This window comes from Simochromis diagramma, unplaced genomic scaffold, assembly GCF_900408965.1.
Source record: "Simochromis diagramma unplaced genomic scaffold, fSimDia1.1 OVJJ01000603.1, whole genome shotgun sequence".
Classification (NCBI taxonomy): Eukaryota; Metazoa; Chordata; class Actinopteri; order Cichliformes; family Cichlidae; genus Simochromis; species Simochromis diagramma.
The window spans coordinates 21659014-21682188 of NW_024387414.1; the positions used below are offsets into that span (position 1 = coordinate 21659014).

Genomic DNA, 23175 nt, shown 5'->3' on the forward strand with positions numbered 1-23175 from the left:
GGCTGGAAGTGCTAAACAAAATGAGAATCGTTCTTATTTGTTAGATAAATTTGTTCCTGCCCAACCTCAAAAGCAAAACACATCACCTCAAACAATGAAATGGCTCCACAAACAATCTGCCTGGTTTCAAAACATCTTCACTACAGCACAAATACACTGCATCATGACAAGCTGTTTTTTCCTCAAATAATAAATATCATTGCTAATCCAGCCTTTAAGAGAGCACTTACCCTCCAGCTGCTGCTTGTCTAGAAACCTCAAAGGAAAATGACAGCAAGAAAAACAGGCAAACTAGATGGAGGAAAAAAGACCAGAGCTTTACGTATGGTTAATGCAACATCCACAATTAATTCGCCATATATGAACACCTTAATAAAAGCAGCGCATTCTGGTATGCATTAACACAACATCACAATCTTCCCAGCTGCAGACCTCATCGTAAATTCACCCCAACGTCAGACTGTGCAGTGTTTAGTAAAATTGCTACACGTCAGACTCCACAGGCCTCAGTTAGCATGTTAGATGTTAAAGATCATAACAGTACAATTAGAAAAAGACTGAACAAATATTACTTGTTTGACCAGAACAAACCACAAGGCTTGTGGAACAATGTCCTTAGAACAGCTGAGACCAAAGTGGCGAACTTTGACCATTATGCAGAAAGCTATATTTGGTGAAAAACAAACACAGCATATTGGCATAGACACCTCGTACCAGCTGGCAAGCACAGAGGGGCGATGATTTGGGTTTGTTTTAAAGCCACACGACCTGTTCACCTTGCAGTCACTGAGTCAACCATGAACTTCGAAGTATTCTTGAGTCAAATGTAAGGACATCTATCTGTCAGCTAAAGCTTGGCCTAAACTGGGTTAAGCAACAGGACAATGATCCCAAGCACAACAGCAAATCTCCAGCAGAATGACTGAAAAGGAAAAATCACGGTGTCGCAACGGCCCAGTCAAAGTCCAGACCTCAACCTGAAATGATGCAGAAAGACCTTAAGAGAGCTGTGCATAAATGAAAATCTGCAAACCTCAATGAACTGAAGTGATGCCGTAAAGAAAAAGAAAGATCAGTTTGCCACAAGATTACAGAGTCCTGTTTAAAAAATGAGCCACACCCAACCAAAAATCATTGATTTACTGTTGAAAATGAGGTAGGATGCTCATTTTGCATAAGCCAACTTTTTGACAGCAAAGTTGGTATATCCAAATTCTGATTGCATGCGCACCAGATATCAAGCTGAGAAATACACAACAAAAATTAAGATAGGTGAGGTGGATTTGAAGGGAAATGTGCCAAACAGCAGACTTGTCATGTAACATGAACCTTTGCTCTACAGACAACAGAGCGCACCGCTCCAAGAAGCGAGACGCACCAACCCGACCTACATGAGTATGACGTCTGCTGCACAAGGGAAGCGAAAGTTTAACTGGTAATGTACCTCTCTGTGTTTTTGGCCAATTAAGCTCTTAAAGCTGTTTAAAATGGCCACAAAAGTGACAACTTAACAGATATTTCTGACAGGACAGTGCTGAGTTTCTGGCCCTGATTACGTTTTCTGTTTTTCTTTTGTATTTTTGTTTTTTTGTGCTGTAGCAGCTTCAGAGAAGAGTTAACACATGCAGCAAAGCGCGTAAAGAAAGACTCCTTGGTGGCCCAGAGGCCACTCAGAGTGCATCGTTTTGTTGGTAAGTGTCAAAACAGGACATCCACAAACACACACTGTAAAGCCAGAACATTGAATGCCTGAACCAGCAAACGGTCACAGTGTATATTGACACCAGATATTGCTTTGAAAGACCAAACGCATTTATTGACTTGTGCATCTCTCTCATAACTCCAGAATTAATTCTGCTCTACATGTGAACCAGAAGGATGCTTTGATTTCATCACATTACATATGAATTTAGCGATCAGTAACCGAATGCTACTGAGATCCATCGGGAATAGAGGAGTACAGTTTTATTTATTCTTGACCATATCCTCTGTTTGGTGTTTCTTCCTCAGGTTCAGAGAACAAGCCTCGGAGAGTTGTGAGGAGCGTTTCTGAAGGATATCTTAACCTCATTGAACCGCAGAAACCCAAGTCCATTTTCTATAAAACATCTCAGCAGCTGAAACGAGTGGCTAAACGCATGTGAGGCAGCACTGAGCTCAAGTCATATCGCCTTTAAAAACACTTTCGATCCTGCACCTTTTCCATCCTCATTGGTGTTTTCAGAAGATCTTTTTTTTTCTCCAAAGCTTAGAAGAAAGTGCTCAATCGTGCAGAAATGCTAAATGTAATTGGATAAAAGTTCTGCTGAGTCGCGTTTTATTTCCTTTCAGCCTTGCACTGAAGTGAACTTTCACTTGTACATAAGCATTTTATGGGCAGTTGTAGAATATTCAGATTCTTCTTGATTTGTATTAGTTTGGAGCCTTCCTTTGTATTTTAACCTGTATTATTAAAGTTTTGTACACACTAACAGCAAAAAGAAAAAAAAATGGATAAATCACTGTGTGTCCTACAGATATTTTTGTACATTATGTACTTTGATCTATTTTCAAATGGTGATCACCTTTTAGGTGACCACATTAACCAGGGCAGCTAATAACATCGAAACTGCTCGACTCTGAGCTGTTTGTGTTTCTTATTTTTATCCTGTACAGGTAATAACATGGGTTTATAGATATTTCATAATAAAAGTGCTTGTAAGAGAATCTGTGGTTTTTCAATAAAAAGATCCTTTTCATCAAAAAAAAGTAAAAAAGAAAGTAATATCTGCTTTTTGTGCCATTGATGCTGCGCGTGAATGTGGTTCTCAATGACGTTTCAGTTACAAGATGTTCCAACACTAAGTAAGTGACATCAGACGGCCTCAGAGAAGGTGAAAAATACAATGGCAGGCAAAATTGAACTGAGCTAGGAGTGAGTCACACATAACTCTTATTGTCTTCCTATAACATTCATATGCTTTTAGGAAAGAGATCGTGATTTCAGCGATGCTATCTTTACAGATGAAAGTACTTTGGTGTTGTGTTTGGGTGGGTTTTTTTGCTCTGTTTTTTTGTTGTTTTTTGGTTTTTTGGGGGGTTTTTTTGTTCAGTTGCCAAAAATATGTTTAAAAAGAACACATGGAAAAGGTGGAGACTGCCAGACCATTTACAATTGTCCTTCAAAGCGTAACACAATTGTCACATTGTTACTGTTTGGAAGTATTGGCTGTAAGGAGGAACAATGCACAAAGTTAGGCTGCACTCCAACACCAATGTAGGCAACTTAATTCAGGCTTCATACAAGTAAGGCAAATATGTCAAAGTGGCTCTCATATGGGGTTTAAGGACCACTCGCAGCAAGATAAGGCATTCAACCATATGCACAGAGAGCACAGAACGGCCCTAGCATGGATTTGAACAAGGGACCTTTGTGCTGTAAGGGTTAGGGTTAAATCACAGGATCAGAGAATTAAGTTTCCTTACCAAAGAGGTCTCTCTGGAGCATTTATAAATAAATAAATAAATCTAACAGCTGCAAATAGGCATGTAAAGCAAAGCTGTCTGTAAATATTGATATATGACTACTTTTTTCTTTTATATTTGGGCCATCAAGCTTTCTGCTTATGTCAATATAGCTGCTGATTTTCTTTATACTGAGCAAAAGATCCCCAGGAGGAGATACAAATCACTTTGGTGTTGCCTCATACATAAAAAAAAAAAAAAAGTCTTTTTCTTATACAGAAGGTATGTTAGAGTGATAGTGGTCAATAAAGGAATCGTGGTGGACTGCATTGAAAAGAAAACTACTTATCAGTTTACTGTCATGCACTAATTCATTGTAGGCCTCTCTTTTGTGAAACCAGCTCCCAGTTTGAATTCAGGACAGACGCTCTCTACTTTTAGGATAAGACTTTTTTGATAATGCTTATAGATAAGGTGACCCTGAATTCTCCCTTAGTTACACTGTAATTGAAAATGCAATAGGTTTCTTCTGGACTCACTATGTTAGTGCTATCAGCATTAATCTCGTTAAACTGACGTTAACGCCATAACCGCATTAATATGGCAGATTTCCGTTAGCGAGTTAACGCGGATTGCCTCGTGCGTGGGGCTGCACGGCGTCAATGCGTTAACGCTGTGCAGCGCCAATGCACTGTAGGCTATTTTCAACTTGGTTCTGTACTTGGTTATTTTCTCACTTTTTAAAATGATGCACATGTTTTGTGAAACCTGTGAAATCGTTTCCTAAATTGCTTGTGTTTTCTTTATTTGTGTCGAACTCTCTGGGGCACAGCTCTTTTAAACAGCTACAACTAATGAATAAATTGTTTAGCTAAGAATAACAGATAAATGAGCTTAAAGTCATAAAAAACAAATGGCTGAAATAGATATGTAACAGAGAGACTCAGGATTAAAGTAAAAAAGGAAATAAGTATCCAAGATTTGCCACACCAGTTTTTTTTTAAGCTAAATACAGCACAGATATATATAGATATATATGTATATATATCTTCTTTTTTTTTTTTAAATTAAGAGGCATACATTATAATATACTTGAGCATGGTCTTATAAGAAGCTACTTTTTTTTTTTTTTTTCCTTTTTGGAAAGTACTGCTAAACGCCACTTTAAAGTTGTGCCTTGAAGATATTTTGGGCTTCCCTGTGTTACATTTTTAGACTGATGAAATGTGGTGAATCACTGGGAACAGGCTTCTGTTTGAAATCTATACTAAAAACCAAAGACAAAAAAAACTGCTGGATCTATTATGAGGGTGGGACCTCATTGCTCTGTCTGGAGAGAACTAGACTTGTCACTTTGAATTCAGTCTTGCAACTTTCAGTGGCACAGCATTCGGTGTGATCTTTATTTTTAGCTCAGGAGCTCAATGCATATATCAGCACTGTACTGCGCAAGCACTGACACCCTCTCATGCTCTCATTCACAAGAATCTCTTCATTGTGTGTGTTGTGTGTGTGTGTGTGTGTGTGAGAGAGAGAGAGAGAGAGAGAGAGAGAGAGAGCGTGTGCGCACACAGGGAGGCAGGTTCTGGCTAAAGTTTATTAACTTTCTCTTAGCCAATGGGACGCCTTGTGCGTTTTTCCTGCTGACCAATGGGACAGATTGAGAGGTTGGAGGTGGGTGTTGCTTAGCAACTGCAGGTAGAATCTCAGATCATGTCGGACCCATTGTTTTATCTCGCCTCCCTGAGAGACATTACATGCTATGTGTTGTCATTTGTTAGTAAAAGACACCCCTGTGCAAATGCGTCACAAAGTTGTTAACTCTATTTTTGTTACTGTTAAACAAAGATGGCAGGGACTTTAATAGCATTTTGCCCTCGAGAAGGAGTGCTTTCGTTTCTTTTCTTTTCTTTCTTTCTTTCTTTTTTTTTTTGATTGATTGCCATCATGTTACCACCAGTACCTGTCTTAGTCTCATCACCAGACTGACTGGAGCACATACAGAGGAATTTAGATTTTACTCCTTTATTCATTGCTCCTCATTACAGGCATAATAACCTTCAGTGAACCTCATGCAGAGTCAGAGGTGAGTGATTAAAAGCAGACAACAGACAGGGCTTCTCAAAGCAAAGATGCTGGCTGTCCATGAAACATTTGCCTGTGAAGCATTTGCCACATTTAACCTGCTACCCCCCCCCCACACACACCATCTCACACACACAAGTCACAGATGCATTTAATATGATCCTTAATACATTTTTGATTGGAAACCTTCTGTTTTGTTTGGCTGCCATTATATGAGCAGCAGAGAGAGATGCAGACCGCTCAGTATAAAAGCAAACCGTATGATCTCTCCTGCAATGTTCCTGACTCCCACAAGGCCGCACGTCACAGCTGTGAACTTTTCGCCCCCTGTCTAATTAGATGACCTGATATCTTAAAGCAATATGTCAGAGTGGAGCGCTGACCACCAGTACTGTCTGTCCTTTTTTGTTTTGTTTTTGTTTTGTTTTTTTGTTTTTTGTTTTTTTTTTTACCACTAATCTTTTTTTTTTGGCTTTTGTTTTTCCTCTGTTGGCCTTGAATCACATGGCTGTGACACCTGTGGGGGGGGGCACAAGAAAAATCTGTGACCTCTTAGTCATATATAGCATAAAAGAAACTTTCATTCATTCAATTTTTTTCATTTCTTTTTTGGAGACAAAAACATAGCATAAGAAAAGCACCAAAGGTTTGCGTTTGCTCGTTGGCCCGTCCCGTGATGCCTAATGCAAATATTTAAATGGGGTTTATGGAAATTCCTGGGATGCACCCAGGTTTGGCATGTAAAACAGGGATGTGAACATGGTTGTTTACACCGTGCACATTTGTGTCCAGTAAATCCCACTGTGGGAAGCAAAGGAACAGAGATTTAACAACACAATAAACTCGCCTGTATTGTTTGTTGAAGTGTAGCACATTTGGAGACGTGCTTTGATTCAAAAGGTGGTTTGGTGTAGTACTCTAGACAAGGTAAGAGTTTATAAATGTATTCATCAGGTGCTCTGAAAATTGTGAGTTTGATCATTTGTTTAGGTTGTTTATCCAAGACTGCACTCTGGCTACTCCAGTGTGAGCATTTAGTGCTCTTCTCTCTTTCATTTGAATGGGTCCTCTTGGTTTAATTGTAGGCACTATTGCACTATTTTAAAACATTTAAGGGACTAAGCAAGTTCACAAACGGAACATTGCGCTGGACACATTACAAAGTGCTGGGGTTTGAGAGCTGCTGATTTTGTTGACTTTGTAAAGCCTGTCGATTGATCATGTTGGAGCACAGAGAGGATGATGGTGATGGTGATAAGTGCAGCAGAGATTTATCTGATTTTATTTATATATGGTTATGTGTTTGTCATCCTCGCTGATCACCCAGCAGTTGCAGAACCGTTTCATTTCTGACTGCATTTGATTCAGCCAGTGTATTTTGCGAGGAAAAGAGAGAGAAAAAAGATGTGGCAGCAAATATCTGGCTCTCTTTATCAATACACATCTGACTGTTGACAGGACCTTGTGCGGTGGTAATCGTGAGGGAAGGGGAGGGGGAGGATGGGTGAGATTTACAGTTTCCTTTACCAGGTAATGTCTCCTGTTGTGAAACAATGTGACAGAAAATCAGTACATCTGTGATGGCTCAGCAGTGTTCTTTGCCCCTCTACATTCTCCTCCAGGAGCTTATCCAAAGCTCACCTCAAATGTACTGTATGTAGCCTGTGGATGACTCATCCTCGGGAGAATGAGCTGCAAGGTGCAGGTAGCCTTGCAAATAAACATTTCACGATTTGCAGCGTCCTCTGAAGTACTTTGCTGACTTAAAGTCTGATCCTGCAGACTGCAAATACAAACTCTGACAAACCAATTCTGCTTCATTCCGTCTGTGAGGCACACCGTGTAAAATGTCCTGTGGTGTTGATGTGCCCCTTCAGTGTAACACATGTGACGTGTGCATCAGTGAAATCCTGACACACACACGCACAGAGTTGTGGATTTTTTTTCTTTTTTTTGCCATTTTGTTTATTGAAACAGAAAATTTGTCATCATTGCAGCAATTGCCATGGAGACAGGGTTTAAATCCCAAACCTAGTGGTATTATACACTGCATGAGTGTATGCTCGTTACCGTTTACCGCAACTTCCAGGAAGACTGCACGCTGGGTGGATGGGTGACTCCGCCTCTTTTGGATGGTTGTGAAACATGCGTCCATTCAAATCATCTTCGATTCCCGGCAGCCTTTCACACACGCACTGTTCCCCTAAAACATGTAAAATTCTCCCTTGTTTATCGTTTGCTTTGCAGCATCCTGTTTTTCTGTCATATTAGCGGATATGGTTCGTACCATAAAGTTTATCACTGATGACCAAGCAATGGGAGCCACTTTGCTGTGATTTAATTGTACTTCATAATTCACCTATAGTGAAATTGGATTGAAGTGGTTAGGGGGAAAGTTCTGGGTTCACCTGGAGTCTTTCTGTGTGCTTCTGTGGGTTTTTCCACCTCCCTGCTGCAGGTCAACCATTCAGGTTAGATTAATTGGTGATGCTAAACTGGCTGTAGTTTTGCTTGTATGTGTGTATTTTTTCCTGTGACAAGCTGGCACGCTATCCAAAGAGTACGCTGCTTTTCCCCCAGTGTTAGCTGGGATAGCTCCCAGTCAAGAAAATGGTTGGCACGTGGCCTCTTCTTGGGGGTAAAATGAGAAGAACTGTGTTGTCTAACATTCTTGTTCAACTAAATTGACACTATATCCACTTTAAGATGTTTGTCACCAAATGAGTACTGTTATGGCGCGGCCAGACCACAACATAAAGGGTGATCCATCCCCGTCCAACCCCAAGCAGCACGTCACACACTTAATATTTCGTGACAGTGATTTATTTACAACGAGTGCAGTTAAACAAAGGAAGGGAGCATACCATAACTTCAGGGTGAACCCAAGGCCAAAACAACAAACAAAATGTAGCCTATCTCAGGAAAAAACACAACTTACCTACTCAAAAGAACTAAACCAAACGACAATCACTTTCCTCCCTGCCTAACAAAAACAGGAGAAAACTGTAGTCAAAACTGTTGTCATCTACATACGTATATAGAGTCTAGCCAGGACTTTATATTCCTCCAGAAATACTGATGTAGTTGCTGCAGGACAGCAATTTAACCGCAAATTGTCATAGGAGCTCAGAAACCTGGTTTATATAGGAATATAACCAGGACAAAACCAGTTTGCAACCGAATTGACTTCCCTGCTGCAAAGAGACGCATTGCAGACAATTTGTGCTCATTCGCGGAGACTGACTGTAACGTGTTGACAATCTGTTTGTATTTTTAAATCTGACTGCAATTATTTCCAAAAATGCACCCATCTGTCATGATTGTGTGACTAGGAATGACCCACGCAATCAAAATGGGATCAAAAGTGCTCACCAAATGTGAAAAAATTGAAAGCAATCACAGGACAGCCACCAATTTTTCTGAGCAGGCTGCCATCTTATTTTCACTCTAGTGTGACTGAGCTAATATTTACTGCATCTAGTACACACAATGTGGTCCTGACACTTTTATATTCTCATAAATTATCCTGTAATCTACAATGTAAAGTAAATATTTGAAGAAAAAGTCCTGCTAGCCATTTTTAATGCACTCCTAACCTGGAGCTGGGAAAGCCTGTATAGACCAGACAACTTTAATCTTAACCGAGAATCCCCCGTCTGAGTATCACCAGTAAACACTCAACAGCCACACTGCCCATTTAGTAAAAAATGTATGTGCTCACACAGGCTGGTTAAAACAAGCTTGTGTTAAGATTACACTGGCCTTCCCCCTGCAGGTAGTTCTTGCAGGGGGAAAGCCAGTAGCCTATAGTCTCAACACAACACCACGGGCCATTTACACTTCCTGACATCCTTTTTATCGAACAACGGAGCAACTTTTTATTTGGGTTTAATTGGTTTTGTTTCAAATAAAGTTAGAGCCACATCCATGTTACACCCACACAGGTGTTTTCACTTTCTTTGCCTGATTAGAACTCCTCTCAGGACTGTGTGGGTGTGTACAAACTGCTCGAATCACATTCGTATCACTCTACTGTTGGTTTCCTTGCACTTGTTATGTTAGTACAACTTAAAGCCTTTAACATCCTTATTACTCTCACACTTGTTTCTCCTTCAGTATTAGGGTGCACATGATTGTTGCAATGTTTTAATTATATTTCATCTGCAGTTCCTAGAAATACGGGACACATTATTGTTGGGAACATAATATCTCACCAGTCCAATCCCAAACGACAATCTGATTGTTATTTGGAGTAAACTGATGAAGGTTTTGTCAGGTTTATCTTTGGCTGGAGGGCTGCAACAAAATCATAGGCGCTTCCTGATTGAAATTTAAAGTTGTTATGTAAACAGCTAATAACAAATCTGTAAATATATGTTTTAAAACAGTACCTCCTGCTGATGATTCCTATCTTCCTGAGGTCTTCATGCGAGAAACAAGATCAATATTGGTATTGAAGCTTCAGTGCAAGCTTTTTCATGTTTTGTGTATTTTCTAAAGCCATAAGTTACCATGTTTGGATGAGAAGGTGGATTGCTAAGTGATCAGCTAACTAGCTGGCTTGGTTGGCAGCCGCTTGCATACACTGCACAGATGTGATCCACCTGCTAATTGGTGCTCAGGTAACAGGTTTGTAAAATAGAGGAACTTTGACTCACCACAAATGAAGCACAGATTTCTTGGATGTCTGTACCACATAGAAAGCGATAATATAAGTTAGGCAAATCTTTAAAGTGAACCAAAAGCACATTCACATACATGAGGTATAAAATAATTTAATCCACTCTGAGTTTTTATGAGATAGGGGCTGCCATTTTTATTGATTGTTTTTTTTTTTTATTTTGTGCAAAATGTAAAATTTCTGTAAAATGTTCTTTTTAATCCCGTTAGTTTGGGCATTTGAACACGTTAGTCCTCTTAGAACCAGCCTAGTGGGAGGTAGAGGAACAGCAGTTTTGGGGACTTTTGGTTTCATTTTTGAGGTCTGAAGGTAACTTCTTGATCAATCTTTGTCAGTCCCCATAGACTGCTATGTTACAGAGTTAAATGTTAAATTAATTCAGAGACCTGTTTGTCCGTGTACACCTGTCCAGGCTGCACTCACTCTCATATCTTAAAGTTCAGAGAGTAGAACGATATGTAGTCATTTATACCAATGCTAGCTAATATTTTTAATATTACAGTGTGATGTGGTGTTGGTGTTGCATTGTGGAGATTTTGTGTTGTCAGAGGCTCCAAAATTTTCAAATTGTTTTTCCCTTTGTTTGTTTACATAGCGTCTGGGAACTGATCCAGAATATTGCCACACAATACACATGTAACCCAAAACCTATTGAACCTATTAAGCAAACTATATTAATCCAAGCAAATGTGCACTTACTGAGTGGCTTTTACTAACCTGTTCTCACTACTAAACCTTGATCATGCTTTGGCAAGAACCATCACATTTTAACCCCATTTGGGTAAATGGAAGACTGTTGTGGTTAACAATGAAAAAAAATGTTCAATTTAACCAATATCATGACCTCTTGGTAAACCTGACCAAAATGTTTTATTGCATAAACTTAACCAAGCAAGCATAAATGACAACAATGACAGACCAGCATTCTGGAAATCAGTGAAAGCTTATAAGACCATGCTGTTTATACTTTTATTTATTTGGAAGCATGAGTTTATTGTGAAGAAAAGTAAAAATTTAACAATCAGATTTTTCTTTACAGTTGCCTGCAGATCACAAAAACCTTAGTCCTCACCTCCTGCATTAAACTTTTCTAACGGCCGTTATGGCAGTGGATGAAAAAAATGAACTGCTCATCAGAAACTACCCTCCTCTTCTAAATGAAAATAATATATAAATAGAGATGCTGTTTGTGTGCATGCATATGATTGCTGTCTACAGTGAATGAACTTCATTACTATTAAAGTCTGTAAGTGCAGTCCTACATCCAAAGGACGGTTGTCTATGCACCAGTTGTGCATAAAATGGGACTTCAGCATGAAATTTATGACAGGAGTTATTGTGTACCATAACTTACGGCCTTTGCATACCTTATTACTGCTATGGTTGCTCCAAGTGGATCAGCTTTACCCTGTTCACCTTAATGGTGGTGTGATGTGGTATTTATGTATATGGAAATGTTGTTGTCCGCTTGCTTTAGTTAGCTATTTTCCAGATATTTGAAGGCTGTGTTGCTTTGGGGTGTTTGTGGTGTTTCTCAAGCTCTGTCTGGATTGTTTTTGTAATTGCTACATGTGGACATGGCCACATGAACGCCAAGACCTGAAGCTTCCCAGAGTAATAGTTAATTGTACTGAATTGATCAGCACTATTTAGTATATCAGACCCTAGATTTAATAGCACAATGGGTGAAGTGTCACTCATGTTTTATAGGCTTCTTCACTGTCAAAAACTGTTCTCCAACTGACCCAAAGTTTTAGAAAAATGTTATCGTTGGACTTAGCATTTGGCCAATTAAGGCGGCATTTCTGAATTAAATGGCACTAGCAGCAATCATAAAGTTAAATTCATGATCAGGTTTCCATGAAAGTGTAATGCCAGCCTTATCCACACCCTTTCAAATGAAGTGTTACCATGGATATAATTCTAGCTGTATGTGGGCTGGATTTCTGCAGACAGAGGTTAATTAAATTTTCTCCTGTCTACCTTCGCCTTTAATTTAAATAAAAAAATTGCATCTGCTTTGTAGAGATGAAAAATTCTTACTTAAAACCACCCCGCCATATCTCCTCCCACTTTCTGCACGTGTGCATGTGAGGCCTGAGAGGCGTACTTCACTACTGACACACACAGGGCTTCTCTGTCAGTTGACAGGAAGCTGCACTTCCAGGCCAAAGCGCCTGTTTGATAAATAACACGCGTGTCTCCGGGCGCACAATGTATCTCAAAGACTCTAAATGTGGCCCTCAGTCTTTGTCTCTCTGACACACATATTGCACAAAGCCACACACACACTCATGCTTCTGCACTCTTTCATGCATACTGTACACAAAAGCACTAGGTCTCTCTTTCTTACCCTTTCTTTCTCTCTCTTTGCTGATTAGAAAACAATATCCAGCTTATAACTGCAAGTTAGGCAGACACCCACACTCATTTGCAGTGAAAGGCAAATGACCCTGATGATGAGTCATTGCATTCACTCAGATTTTTTTTTTATTCAACACACTGAAGTGAAATCTCTTAAGGCAGAGTTAAACACTGGTCCTTGCCATTATTTTTCCGAGTGAACTCAGTTGTACTTTTGTGTTTTTCTCAAATATATTTACATGAGTAAAGGTCAACTAGAAATAGTACATAAAATCTTTAAATTTCGGTCCACTTTTTCCACCCATACACACACACACACACACACATCTTATCTTTGTAAAATCATTAATCAGTGTTCCTCTAAAATGATTTTCCTGTCTTTGTACTGAAAGGAATCAGGAATTAGTTCGTTTCATGCATGTACAATAAAAAGAAAACTGCAAAGGCTTTGCTAGGAGCTCTCGATAATTAAAGCAAATGTACTATTAGATTCAATTAAAGATTTAAAAATCAATTTTTTTTTTAGTAAATACAGTTTTGTGCAAAGATCTCAAGTCACTCCTCATTTCTTTATGTTTTCCTAGGAAAATTGGAAATAGTTGGAGTGAAAATGTACAAATGTACATGACAATACTGTATAATACGTGTAATTCTAACAAGCTTTAAAGTCAATATTTGGTATGACCACCTTTATTCTTCAACCCAGCCTGAATTCTCTCTCTCAAACATTCAAATCTTTTCTTTGGATGTTGGCTGCATTTTGTTCTGTATATCAAGATGATCCCACACAGTTTCAATAATGTTGTAATCTCTGCACTGAGGAGGCCAATCCACGACTGGTAGTGCTCCATTGTGTGCTCTTCAAATCTATCTATCTAGCTTCTACTGCATTGGCAGTCTGTTTGGGATCACTGTCATGCTGAAAAATTCCAGATCTTGTGTGGCCTTTTCTCCCGGTTTCCCTTCCTCAAGAATGGCTTCTTGACAGCCACCCTTCCACTGAGACCATTTCTGATGAGGCTTCAGTAAACAGCATCAGGATCAACTGAAGGGCCTGATGAATCTCTCATGCCCTAGATAGATTTTTTTTCAGATACTGTTCATCAGCTGTAGATAGTAGTTTTTAGGCTTGCCACCTCTTCTTTAAACCTCCATTTGTCCAGTTTTCTAATGACAAATGGCTCTTGTTGGGCAAAAATACTATATTGTGACTGTCAAACTGTGCTATCTTTTGCATTTTTTATGGATTCAGCTGAAGAAAATGGAATAAAATATGTGTTTTGTGATAGACTGAATGTAACAAAGTGCCTAAAGATATCATTTAAAATTGGTTCTTTGCTAAGTCTCTTATGTGTATACACAACGCTGGTTCATCCCTTGAGTTAGGTGTCTTTTTATGGTTGAATGATTTATAGGTCAGTGTTAACAAAGCAACAAACAAAAAACACACAAAATAAATTCCTCTGAAAATGGCCAGGTACAAGAACTGGACTGAAAATGAGTGAAAAAGCAACCAGTCCAAAGAAGACCTTGAGAAAGCCTGAAGAACTAGTGCAAAAACATTGGAAAAATGAATTAGTATAAAGAAATAAGGGGTGACTCAAAACTTTTGCACAGTACTGTAAATCTTTGTTGTTAGATCTTAAAATAAAGCAACATTTTTTAGGTTCAATCAAGATATATCAGTAACATTTCTACCAAAAAGTGATTTTTCCCTTTACTGTTTTTGTTTGTTTGTTTGTGTTCTTTTTAAACTATCATCAAGGCAGGATTAGGCAACACTCATTTGATCAGTATTTTGAAATACAAAGGTTACATACAAAGGTTTTATAAACATAACTTTAGGTTAACAGTGCAGCTTCTTCTGTCCAGTTAATTATCTGGATTACCTGGATGATACAGGGTGGTGTAAGACGTGGGTTTTAATTGAAGCACTGTAAGGAAAAAATAACATTTAGTTCATGAAAGACTGATGAAAGCAAGAAAGTGAACACAAAAGTTATAAATGATACACACGCACTCGTCTCACTTCCTTCTTCTTATTTGTTAATAGCATGGAAATATTTTGTGAGCGATAAGAATTTATTCTGCAGGAATTTAATGTCTGGCAGATGTTAGAAGAAATCAAACAAAGATTTGACGTGGCCATGCAGTCTGACCATAGTTTGTAAAAAAAAAAAAAAAAAAAAAAAAAAAGCCAGAATGAACCTGAGACTCATTTTTGGACATGAGGCCTGAGGGCTGCAAGTGTTATCTGGCTGCATCAAGTTTACTTTGTTTAAGGAAAGAAAGAATAGTGGAGTGTACGGGGGAGGGAGTGTAACGAGAGTAAAAGGGACTGAAAGGATTTTGATCCAGTGATATTATATATCTGTCCTGGTCAAGGGCACACAAAAGCACACAGCAAACCACCAGAGAGCAAAGCATGTCATCTGAATAGTATGTCTTCTTTGCGGTGTTGTACATCCAAAGGCTTTGTGCGCCTGAATTTGGTTGGTAGAAGACACAAAGGAGGCAGTTTGTTCGCCCCTGACAAGTGTGCTTTTATTTGTGTCGGCCCTTTGATGTATAGAGAAACTTTGGCTGGGATATCCCTCTCAGACAAATGCACAAGAAATCCCACTCCTTTGTATTATCCTTAACAATTCCCTCACCGGTCACTGCAAGGCTTTTATTCCCTTTAAGACCATTATTTTAAACTTTGTGCCTACTGTCTGTCTGTCAACTGTAATGGGGTATCTTGTCTGGCTTTGGGGGATGGATGGTGGGGAGTGGGACTTTGGGCATATATGCTTAGTTGCTGTGCTGTCAGGTCAGTAAAACAAACTGGAGCAGGCTGGTGCTATTTTGTCCGCTTTGTCACCATTTTAAACTTTACAAATATAATATGATGTTGTGCTTATTGCAGACATCGCACATTAAAAACAAATAAAATCTCTAGATATGCAGTATTCTTCATACACATAGACAGCCATTTATTCAGTATAAGCCTATTCTGGCAAGTCATCCAAGTACTAACAAAGCAAACAACAGGCAAGATCTTTAATTGCATGACAAGTAGACAGATCCACTGATGAAGAGATATCACGGAAAGCTCCAGATCAGGTAGTGTATGGGCTTTGTGGAGCAAAAGGTGTTCTGCTCAAGGGTGAGCTATAAATCTCAAATGTTCTGACGCTCTACCTTTAGAATAACAACCTGTTTAAGTAGCTGCTGCACATGTTGCTTGATGCTTAATCAGCGAGCCATTGGCCTTAATTTGAGCTTGATTCAAATCTGAAAATGAGTCCAGACAAGGTGAAGAGAAAGCTCACGCGCTCACATCTGCAGCCGCAGCTTTTACACTGTTGTTACCAAACAGCTGGGACTTAAGTAACTCCACGCAGCCGCCCTTTGACGAGTCACTTTTGAAGCAGAGTGCAGCGTTGCTTTCCTACACAGCTTTTGTCAGTCAGTCCGGGGATTTGAACTGCCAGCCGTCCAAGTCACGAGCATCCACCTCCTCTGCAGGCTGCTGCTGTCTTTTATAGCAGACGACCAGTAAAAGAGCTAAAAACTCTTGACCCTTCCATTCCTGGGGGCGCCCACAAGTGCTTAAGCAGATAAAGATTATATTCATCGCATAGACATTTTAGTACGGGGGTCAGAAAAGGGCTTTTACATAAAAACAGATTGTTTTACAGAACGAATAATGCCGATGTGAGTTTAGACTGGTGGTATTGCTTATGTTGGCTTACGCTCAACTGTACTGTAAGGAACTGGTGGCTATACTGGAAACCTAAACAATGAAAAAAAAGGTTTTCTTTTCTTGCAAGTAGAAGAGGATGCCTGTGAACTCAAAGTCGGACTCAGAAATCCATTACAAGGTCAACAGCCTGTGCTGCTTCAGTCCACCTCACCGGTGTCCGGTTGAATCACACAAAGTGAATATCTGAGAAGACAATCTACCTCCTACTTCCTGAGTATGTGTGCAATATTACTGTGGAATGACTTCTGTACATCTGTAACCTATAAAAATAACCACACACTTGATATTTTTATTTTATTCTTTTTTTTGTCACTACCATCGTTTCCTTCCTTTTTTGTTACATTCCAGCATGTCTGACTACATATCGGCCATCAGGGTTAAATATTAATGACCGAACCTGCCAAATCCGCCTGAACATTCACAATACTTTTAATGCAGCTGCACTTATTTTACTGTGTCTCCTTTTTCTCATAGAGTTCAGAAGAGAAACCGAAGAAGCCAAGGCAGTCATGAAATGTGAACATCTGTGTCGACAAGTGTTACATGTATGCGCTGCATTGAAGGTCAGTGGCTCATACTTCCACTGTGCAATATCTGGCTGATCATAAAGGGGCTACCATTTGCAGGGTTGCCTTGCATGCAAAATTTCAGGTCACGACCACTGGGAGCCAATAATGCCTTTGGCTAAGCAACAAGATGCAAATATATCTATTCAAATTCGCACCACTCCATACACATTCAGGGCTTACACAAACACAGACGCACACACACACAATCTCATCTCAGTGCAACGAGCCCTCGTTTGATCCATGAATAAGTCACAGTCCTGGGGCAATATTTGATCTGAGACGACTTCAGATCCATATTTCTGTGTTCACTTTTCTTGTTGACCAAGAAAGGAGACCGAGCTTACACCTTCTAGATTATTTTAGTCATTTTCATTGTGCTCGCTGTAGTTCAGCAGCCTCTTAGTCCAGTGGCAGGCCCGGATTACACGTCTCACCCAGGGCAGGGATAAAGATAACAGCAGACAGGCAGCACCCTCCACTCCAGGCTGTTGAGCAGACGGAAGTTAGTCAGAGTTAAGACATCAGTGTACTTCTATGTCACACTCGGTGCTCCAGATTCCCCCTCCGCCTCCCCGAAGCCCTAAAGGCAGAGTTTACACAGTCACCTGGTGTTTAACTGGTCACAAGAAGATGGATGGCAGTGTAGGCAGCAAAGCTAGATAGAAACCCCCTCAATGTCACAGCAGCTCATTCGGTTCAATTTCGGCCCCTGCTTAGCCACTGGGGCAACCCAGATATCATTCATTCTGACACTGTCCATCACACTATACATAGACCAGCGAAATTAGCACAAACGCAATGCTCGCTATCAGTGTGAAGTATGGTGGCAGTAGGGGCGATTATTTACGGGCTGCATTACTTTCTGAAGACCTGAGCTCTGAGTCATCGACCGAGCCTGATAATTAATTCCACGCGCTACAGAAATATTATGAAGCTGCACTACAGAATGACAGATGTACAGCATGAAGCACATTGTCAACAGGGTGACTGTATTAAGCTATTTTGACTGCTTCATTATGAGATTGTGCGTTCCTGTAAAACAAATCCGTAGTTTTCATTTTTAATACTTGGCACTTTATTTTCCACAAGTTGTATTTTGTTTTCGGTAAACAGAGGAGACAGGAGATCCGGCGGTTTGATGTACTCATGCGTAATCAGACTATTTGTTGTTTTCTGTCTGCTCTTTGTTTGTCCCAGAGCTCAACTTCCTGTAGATACAAGAGGTAGAGATACACTGGGATCTGACAGTAAGAGATAACCTGCCATCAGCGAGCCGTCTATTTTTAACAGCAGGTACTAGTAACGCATGACGTGGGGCTCTTGTTATCAATATTTATGGGACAAAGATTAAGACAGAGTAATGATACACACAGCCCTGACTGGATCCATCCTCGCTTAATAGTTGTCATTACGGCGAGGGGGAGGAGGAAAGTGCTTATAGACTCAAAATTTTTAGGCTGGCACTCTGCATTTTAGTAATGATTCCAGAGACCACAGTGGGCCCCAAATGTGATTAGCAGATGTCAACAGGGGTGTATGATGACTGCAGTGTTAAAATGGCTTTAACAATACTCCCCCCCCCCCCCTCTTTCTTTTTGGTGATTAATTTTTCTACAGTTGTCATTTGAGGAGGTGGAGCTGAGAGTCATTTTCAGGCATTCACGGGCAGATTGTTGGAAGCTCCTTGGGAAAAAGGTTGGACAAAATCTTACACACAGTTACATCTTAAAGGCTGCATGCAGCTCGGGAGGTTAAAAGACAGGTTTACAAAAATACAGAGCAACAACGACAACAACAAGTGGTAATGAGCCAATCACAAAAGAGATACCGCGACTGCTTCTGCTATAATTGTGACATCCTACATCTTCTTTGCTGCATTGCCTGTATCCGATTAACACCAACACCTGTACCTCCTAACAGACCTCGAAAAGGCCGGAACAGTGCACATTCTTCCCCCGTGTTTATCCCGAGGTGCAGCCCGTTGGCCACACATTTTAATAACACTCCCTGTGCCAAAATATATTTCACTCAAACTCTTATAAGTTCCAAGAGTAAGCTCAAAAGAGGTGAAGTATCTTGGCAGACCATAGAGCAAAATGCCATGCAGTCATATGCAGCCCAGGGGATGAAGTGATTGATCTATGACCTCGGACTCGGATAAGATATTGTGCTGAAGAGTGCGGGGGAGGACACGGATAGTGGAAAAGGGACGAGCATGAGTCAGTAACAGAGTCTGCGAAAAGCTGTGGGAGCAGAGGAAGTGTTAACAACATCACAAGTAGGAGCAAGTCAAGTTACCACGTCAGGAAGCAAAAAGGCCTGAGAGTAGGATGATGGTAGGAGCCTGCGAGGTGATGGGGACACATACATCCTAATCATTTAATCATGTAAGGTGAAAAAAAAAAGAGGGGGAGTTGTTCGTGCTGTCCTCACCCGGGCTGATATGTGTTACCTCTCTCTTCATGTCACTGCCTTTTATTAGTCGCCTGTAATGAGTAGCCCCCTGTGTGAAAAGCCTGCGAGGACCAAGTTCAAGGATAATAAGCTATGTGTGGCTCTTAAGTCCAGCACTGCTTACCTGTTTGGTACATGGAGAACCACATCTTTCTTGCCCAGTAATAATTATGATTAAACACACGTATATGTTTTTTATTTTTATCTGATTATGCCATCTTGTGTCTTTGAGGCAGAAATGTATTGACACAAACCACAAAAAAAACTTCTCTTTTTTGTTTTGTTTGTTTGTTTGTTTTTGGCCACTGCCTCTACAAGCAGGCTGACACAGTAGCTACATGCGTAGTCAGACTAGATTAGAATCAGCTGCGCTCGCCAAGAAAAGACTTTTTGAATGTGTCAGAAGTTTTGGTACAATATTGACAAGTGCCACTGACAACAGAGAAATGTGACTTCAGGTTCAATATTAAAATCAGTGCGTATTTTGGCACATGTACTCCCCTACGTGAAGGCGAACAGCAGTATCAGAGCAGCAGGTGTGGGTGGGATGGCATCCAGGTACCTGAAACACTTTGATGAGCAGCTTTTTTTTTTTGGGGGGGGGGAATTTAATGTTTTTGTTGTTTGTTTCCAGAGAAAAGTCCAAAGATTTGTTAGATTGGTGCTATTGTCTCTTTTTTTTTCTTTTTTTCTTTTTTTTTTTGAAGAAGCACGCCTACAGGTTCCAATAGCGCGCCACCCATGCAGCGTTATTTCCATAAGCTATGACCAAAAAAAAAAAAGACGAAAAAAAAGATCATAGCACAGAATGACACTTTTCTTACACACGCACTCAAAAAGTTTGGGATGTTGGCAAAGAGTCAGGCATCACCTATTACTCATGTTACTTAGTACATTTGGGGCTTCACTTGCAAGTACGGCGCTTCGTCACTGCATAACAATCAGATGGCTGAGTGTTGGCAGTGTAACTGATGGAATTTTACTGAAAACAGATTTCGCCTTTGAACTTCCAGATATTCCTGATCGAAAAGTATCATCCGTGACTTCACGCACTGTGGTCGCTTCTCTCGGTGTAATAACGCTTCCGGAGGACGTGGATTAACTTTTTTCACATTTATTTCTGTCCTGAAGGGGGGAAACGCAGCACTTCAGCAGAGTTTGACAGTGTAAGTATAGATGTATATATATATGTATATATATATGTAAATATATATATGAGAGAGACGGAGTGTGGTCCAGCAGAAAAGGGGGAAGAAAGAAGGAAAGGGAGGAAGAAAAGGGCGGAGGGGGGGTTTCGTTTTGAGCAGCAACAAGTTCCTCTAGAACTTGACAAGCAGACACCGGGGCGCTGTAAATGTCTATTTGTTTTGTGAGGGGGGGAAAAAAGAAAGAAAGACAAAAAGCCCGCTGCGCATCGCCCGTAAGAACAATCTAAATGACCAGTTGTGCGTATGCGTAATAGGCCCATGGCCCTTCGCCAAAGAGGGAGTTAACAGTCTATTACACAAACACGTGAATCGAGAAATGTCTCAGAAGTTTTATGCCTCTTTCGTTGTTCCTCGATGCGGATTTAAAGATTTGAGGCGGTGAACGAGGCGATCAGTCAGGAGCGAGTGCCCCCCATAAACTTGTATTGCCGTCGCTTATTTCAATCACGTAAGACCCCCTAATGGCGTTGTCCTGGCGAGGGTGTTACGTATATCTGTACAAGCTTTTCTGACAAGCCAGCCTTGTTGATATTTGTCTTTACTGTAGAGCCACCAAGGTGTTGCCTAACAGAGTTTAAGCACGCCGATATTGCAAAGGGTTATTAGATTCATAAGTCAGCGAAGTGGTGGGCGATCTACTGAGCACAGCAGAAGTTCTCATATGATGACTTCAAACAAGACACATTACCTACCAGCATCTGTTGGAGTGAGTGGATATTAAGACACTTCTATCTCCAGGACAGCGTAGGGGAAAATGGTAAGTAGCAATGGAAACACACAGCATATAAGGGATGATTACCAGCAAATAGTCGTGCTTGCTGTTTAGTCTGGCAACGCATTGCTGGAAGGGTTGGACTCTACTTGAGAAACTCAGTATCGAGACCCATGTCTGATGAGGCTGATGTTGACAAAGCCTGTGTGAGAAAGGATTGTGTGGCATTTCTCTGCTCAGGATATGCCGGTACAGTGAGAGGGGTAAGGAAATATTACATTGTGTCTGCGCGCTGTGTGTGGATGTGATGTGGGCTGTACAGGCTGCCTTGGAGGGCTGAGTGCTGGCAGAGAAGGGTTTATATTTTATGCATGCATTTATGTTGCCTTTTGCGAGCGGTGGCCATGCTTGTTTAAATAACATAAGCAACATGTGCCACTTGGCTGTCACACTTGTCATAAGCATGACATTAAGAACAATGGGGCACAGTATCAGCGCTGCCGGTTACAATTTGGCGTAAGAGTGTAGCCTTTCTGTGGCGAGCGAACTGAGCCGGCGTTTGTGGTGTATAGGTGCTGTTTATCTGGGAGGAAATGTCCGACCAAAATGTGATCAAATATTAAGAGGACTGGTTTGGCAAGGGGTGGGAAAATACACGTGACAAGACGCGAGGAAGCAAGCTGAGTAGGGGGGTGAAAAAGGAGCTGTTTAAAGTGGGCACTCAAAAAAAAAAGTATATAGCTATTTTCTTGGCCCCTCATAGTTACCCTGGCTGTGTTATGCTTTCAGCACGTTGGACAGAGGCACCGGAGTCGTGCATGGACTAAAACGCCGAGTGGACGCCAACTCTCTTTCTCTCTTTTCCCAGCCCCCCTATGCCAAACCTGGGATTGTTTTTTCAACTTTTGGTAAGCTTATTCTGAAGGAGCCTGTGGTCTGTAAACGGAAAATAAACCGGATTCTAAAAAGAAAGAGAGGGAGAGAGCAAGAGAGAGAGAGAAAACATTTTAAAAAAGGGGGTAAAAGAAAAGCGCTTGCCATTAAAAGAGCTCGTGCTTCAGATGTGTTTTTTTTTCTTTTTTTCCCCTTTTTTTTGTAGAGCACTGTGAAAGTTGAAATGTTAGGGCGTCTGGTCTTTTGCACATCACATTCTCGGTACCTATAAGCCCCCCCACACTGCGTTAAACTTTGGGACATGCAAGTCTTGGTCGCGGAGATCTAACCACGCACATAGTGGTTGTCAGCCCTTATAAAGGTAAGAGCACAATCCATTGTTTTTTGTGTGAATCCTTTCTTCCTGTCGGCTTTTTTCACGAGGCTTCGGCTGGCTTTTTTTCCGAAATGAACTTAAAACTACAGCATGCAGCCCTTCGTCTTTTGCAGTGTGTTCATTGTGGACATGAATGACCGAAATAACTCCGAAATGAAGCACGATCCAGGTGACCAAGACCCCGCGGAGCATATCTTTCTTTCTTTCTTTCTTTCTTAAAAACAATCCTGAACTTATTGTTATTTTTAAGCTTTTTTTCTTTTTTTAAATAAAATATAGGTGCGTGCACGTTCATGCGGGGAGCTTTGTGAAGCGTTTTTTGGAGTTTCCGAACACTGCTGCAACACAATTTGCGTAATCGTTGCGTTGTGCCTAATCATGCTCCCAATATGGGACTTAAGACGCTGCAGTGATACTTTCAGCACGAACTGGAATACTGATGCTCGTGCACATCATAAAATATCTACCTATCTGTCTATCTGTGCTTATTTTTCTTGTTTGGTCTGCTGCATTCATGTTTTGTCTTGATGTCAAACCCTCCGGATTTTGTTATCGACCAAAAATAGCCCTACTCCCCCCCCCCCTCCCGCGCCAGCACCCCCCCTTTTCCCTCCATAGCCCCCCCTCCCGTCATCGCCAT

General features: G+C 40.7%; 2 protein-coding genes across 10 annotated transcripts in view; both read left to right on the forward strand.

The window, feature by feature from the left end:
• The window catches only part of kif18a (kinesin family member 18A), a 41186-nt gene extending 38439 nt beyond the window's left edge, over positions 1 to 2747 (forward strand). Inside the window, exons 16-18 of one of the 3 annotated variants that reach the window (XM_040010964.1) lie at positions 1343 to 1435; positions 1600 to 1691; positions 2011 to 2747. In XM_040010964.1, the coding sequence (XP_039866898.1) occupies positions 1343 to 1435; positions 1600 to 1691; positions 2011 to 2144 (319 nt within the window). In that variant the 3' untranslated portion in view covers positions 2145 to 2747. The remainder of the gene's footprint in view (positions 1 to 1342; positions 1436 to 1599; positions 1692 to 2010) is intronic. The other 2 variants (XM_040010966.1, XM_040010967.1) reach the window with 2 other exon arrangements.
• Positions 2748 to 6331: 3584 nt separating this feature from the next.
• bdnf (brain-derived neurotrophic factor) overlaps positions 6332 to 23175 on the forward strand; it is a 28848-nt gene continuing 12004 nt past the window's right edge. Inside the window, exons 1-2 of one of the 7 annotated variants that reach the window (XM_040010756.1) lie at positions 6332 to 6456; positions 16797 to 16885. In XM_040010756.1, coding sequence (XP_039866690.1) covers positions 16832 to 16885 — 54 coding nt within the window. In that variant the 5' untranslated portion in view covers positions 6332 to 6456; positions 16797 to 16831. The other 6 variants (XM_040010758.1, XM_040010757.1, XM_040010759.1 and 3 more) reach the window with 6 other exon arrangements.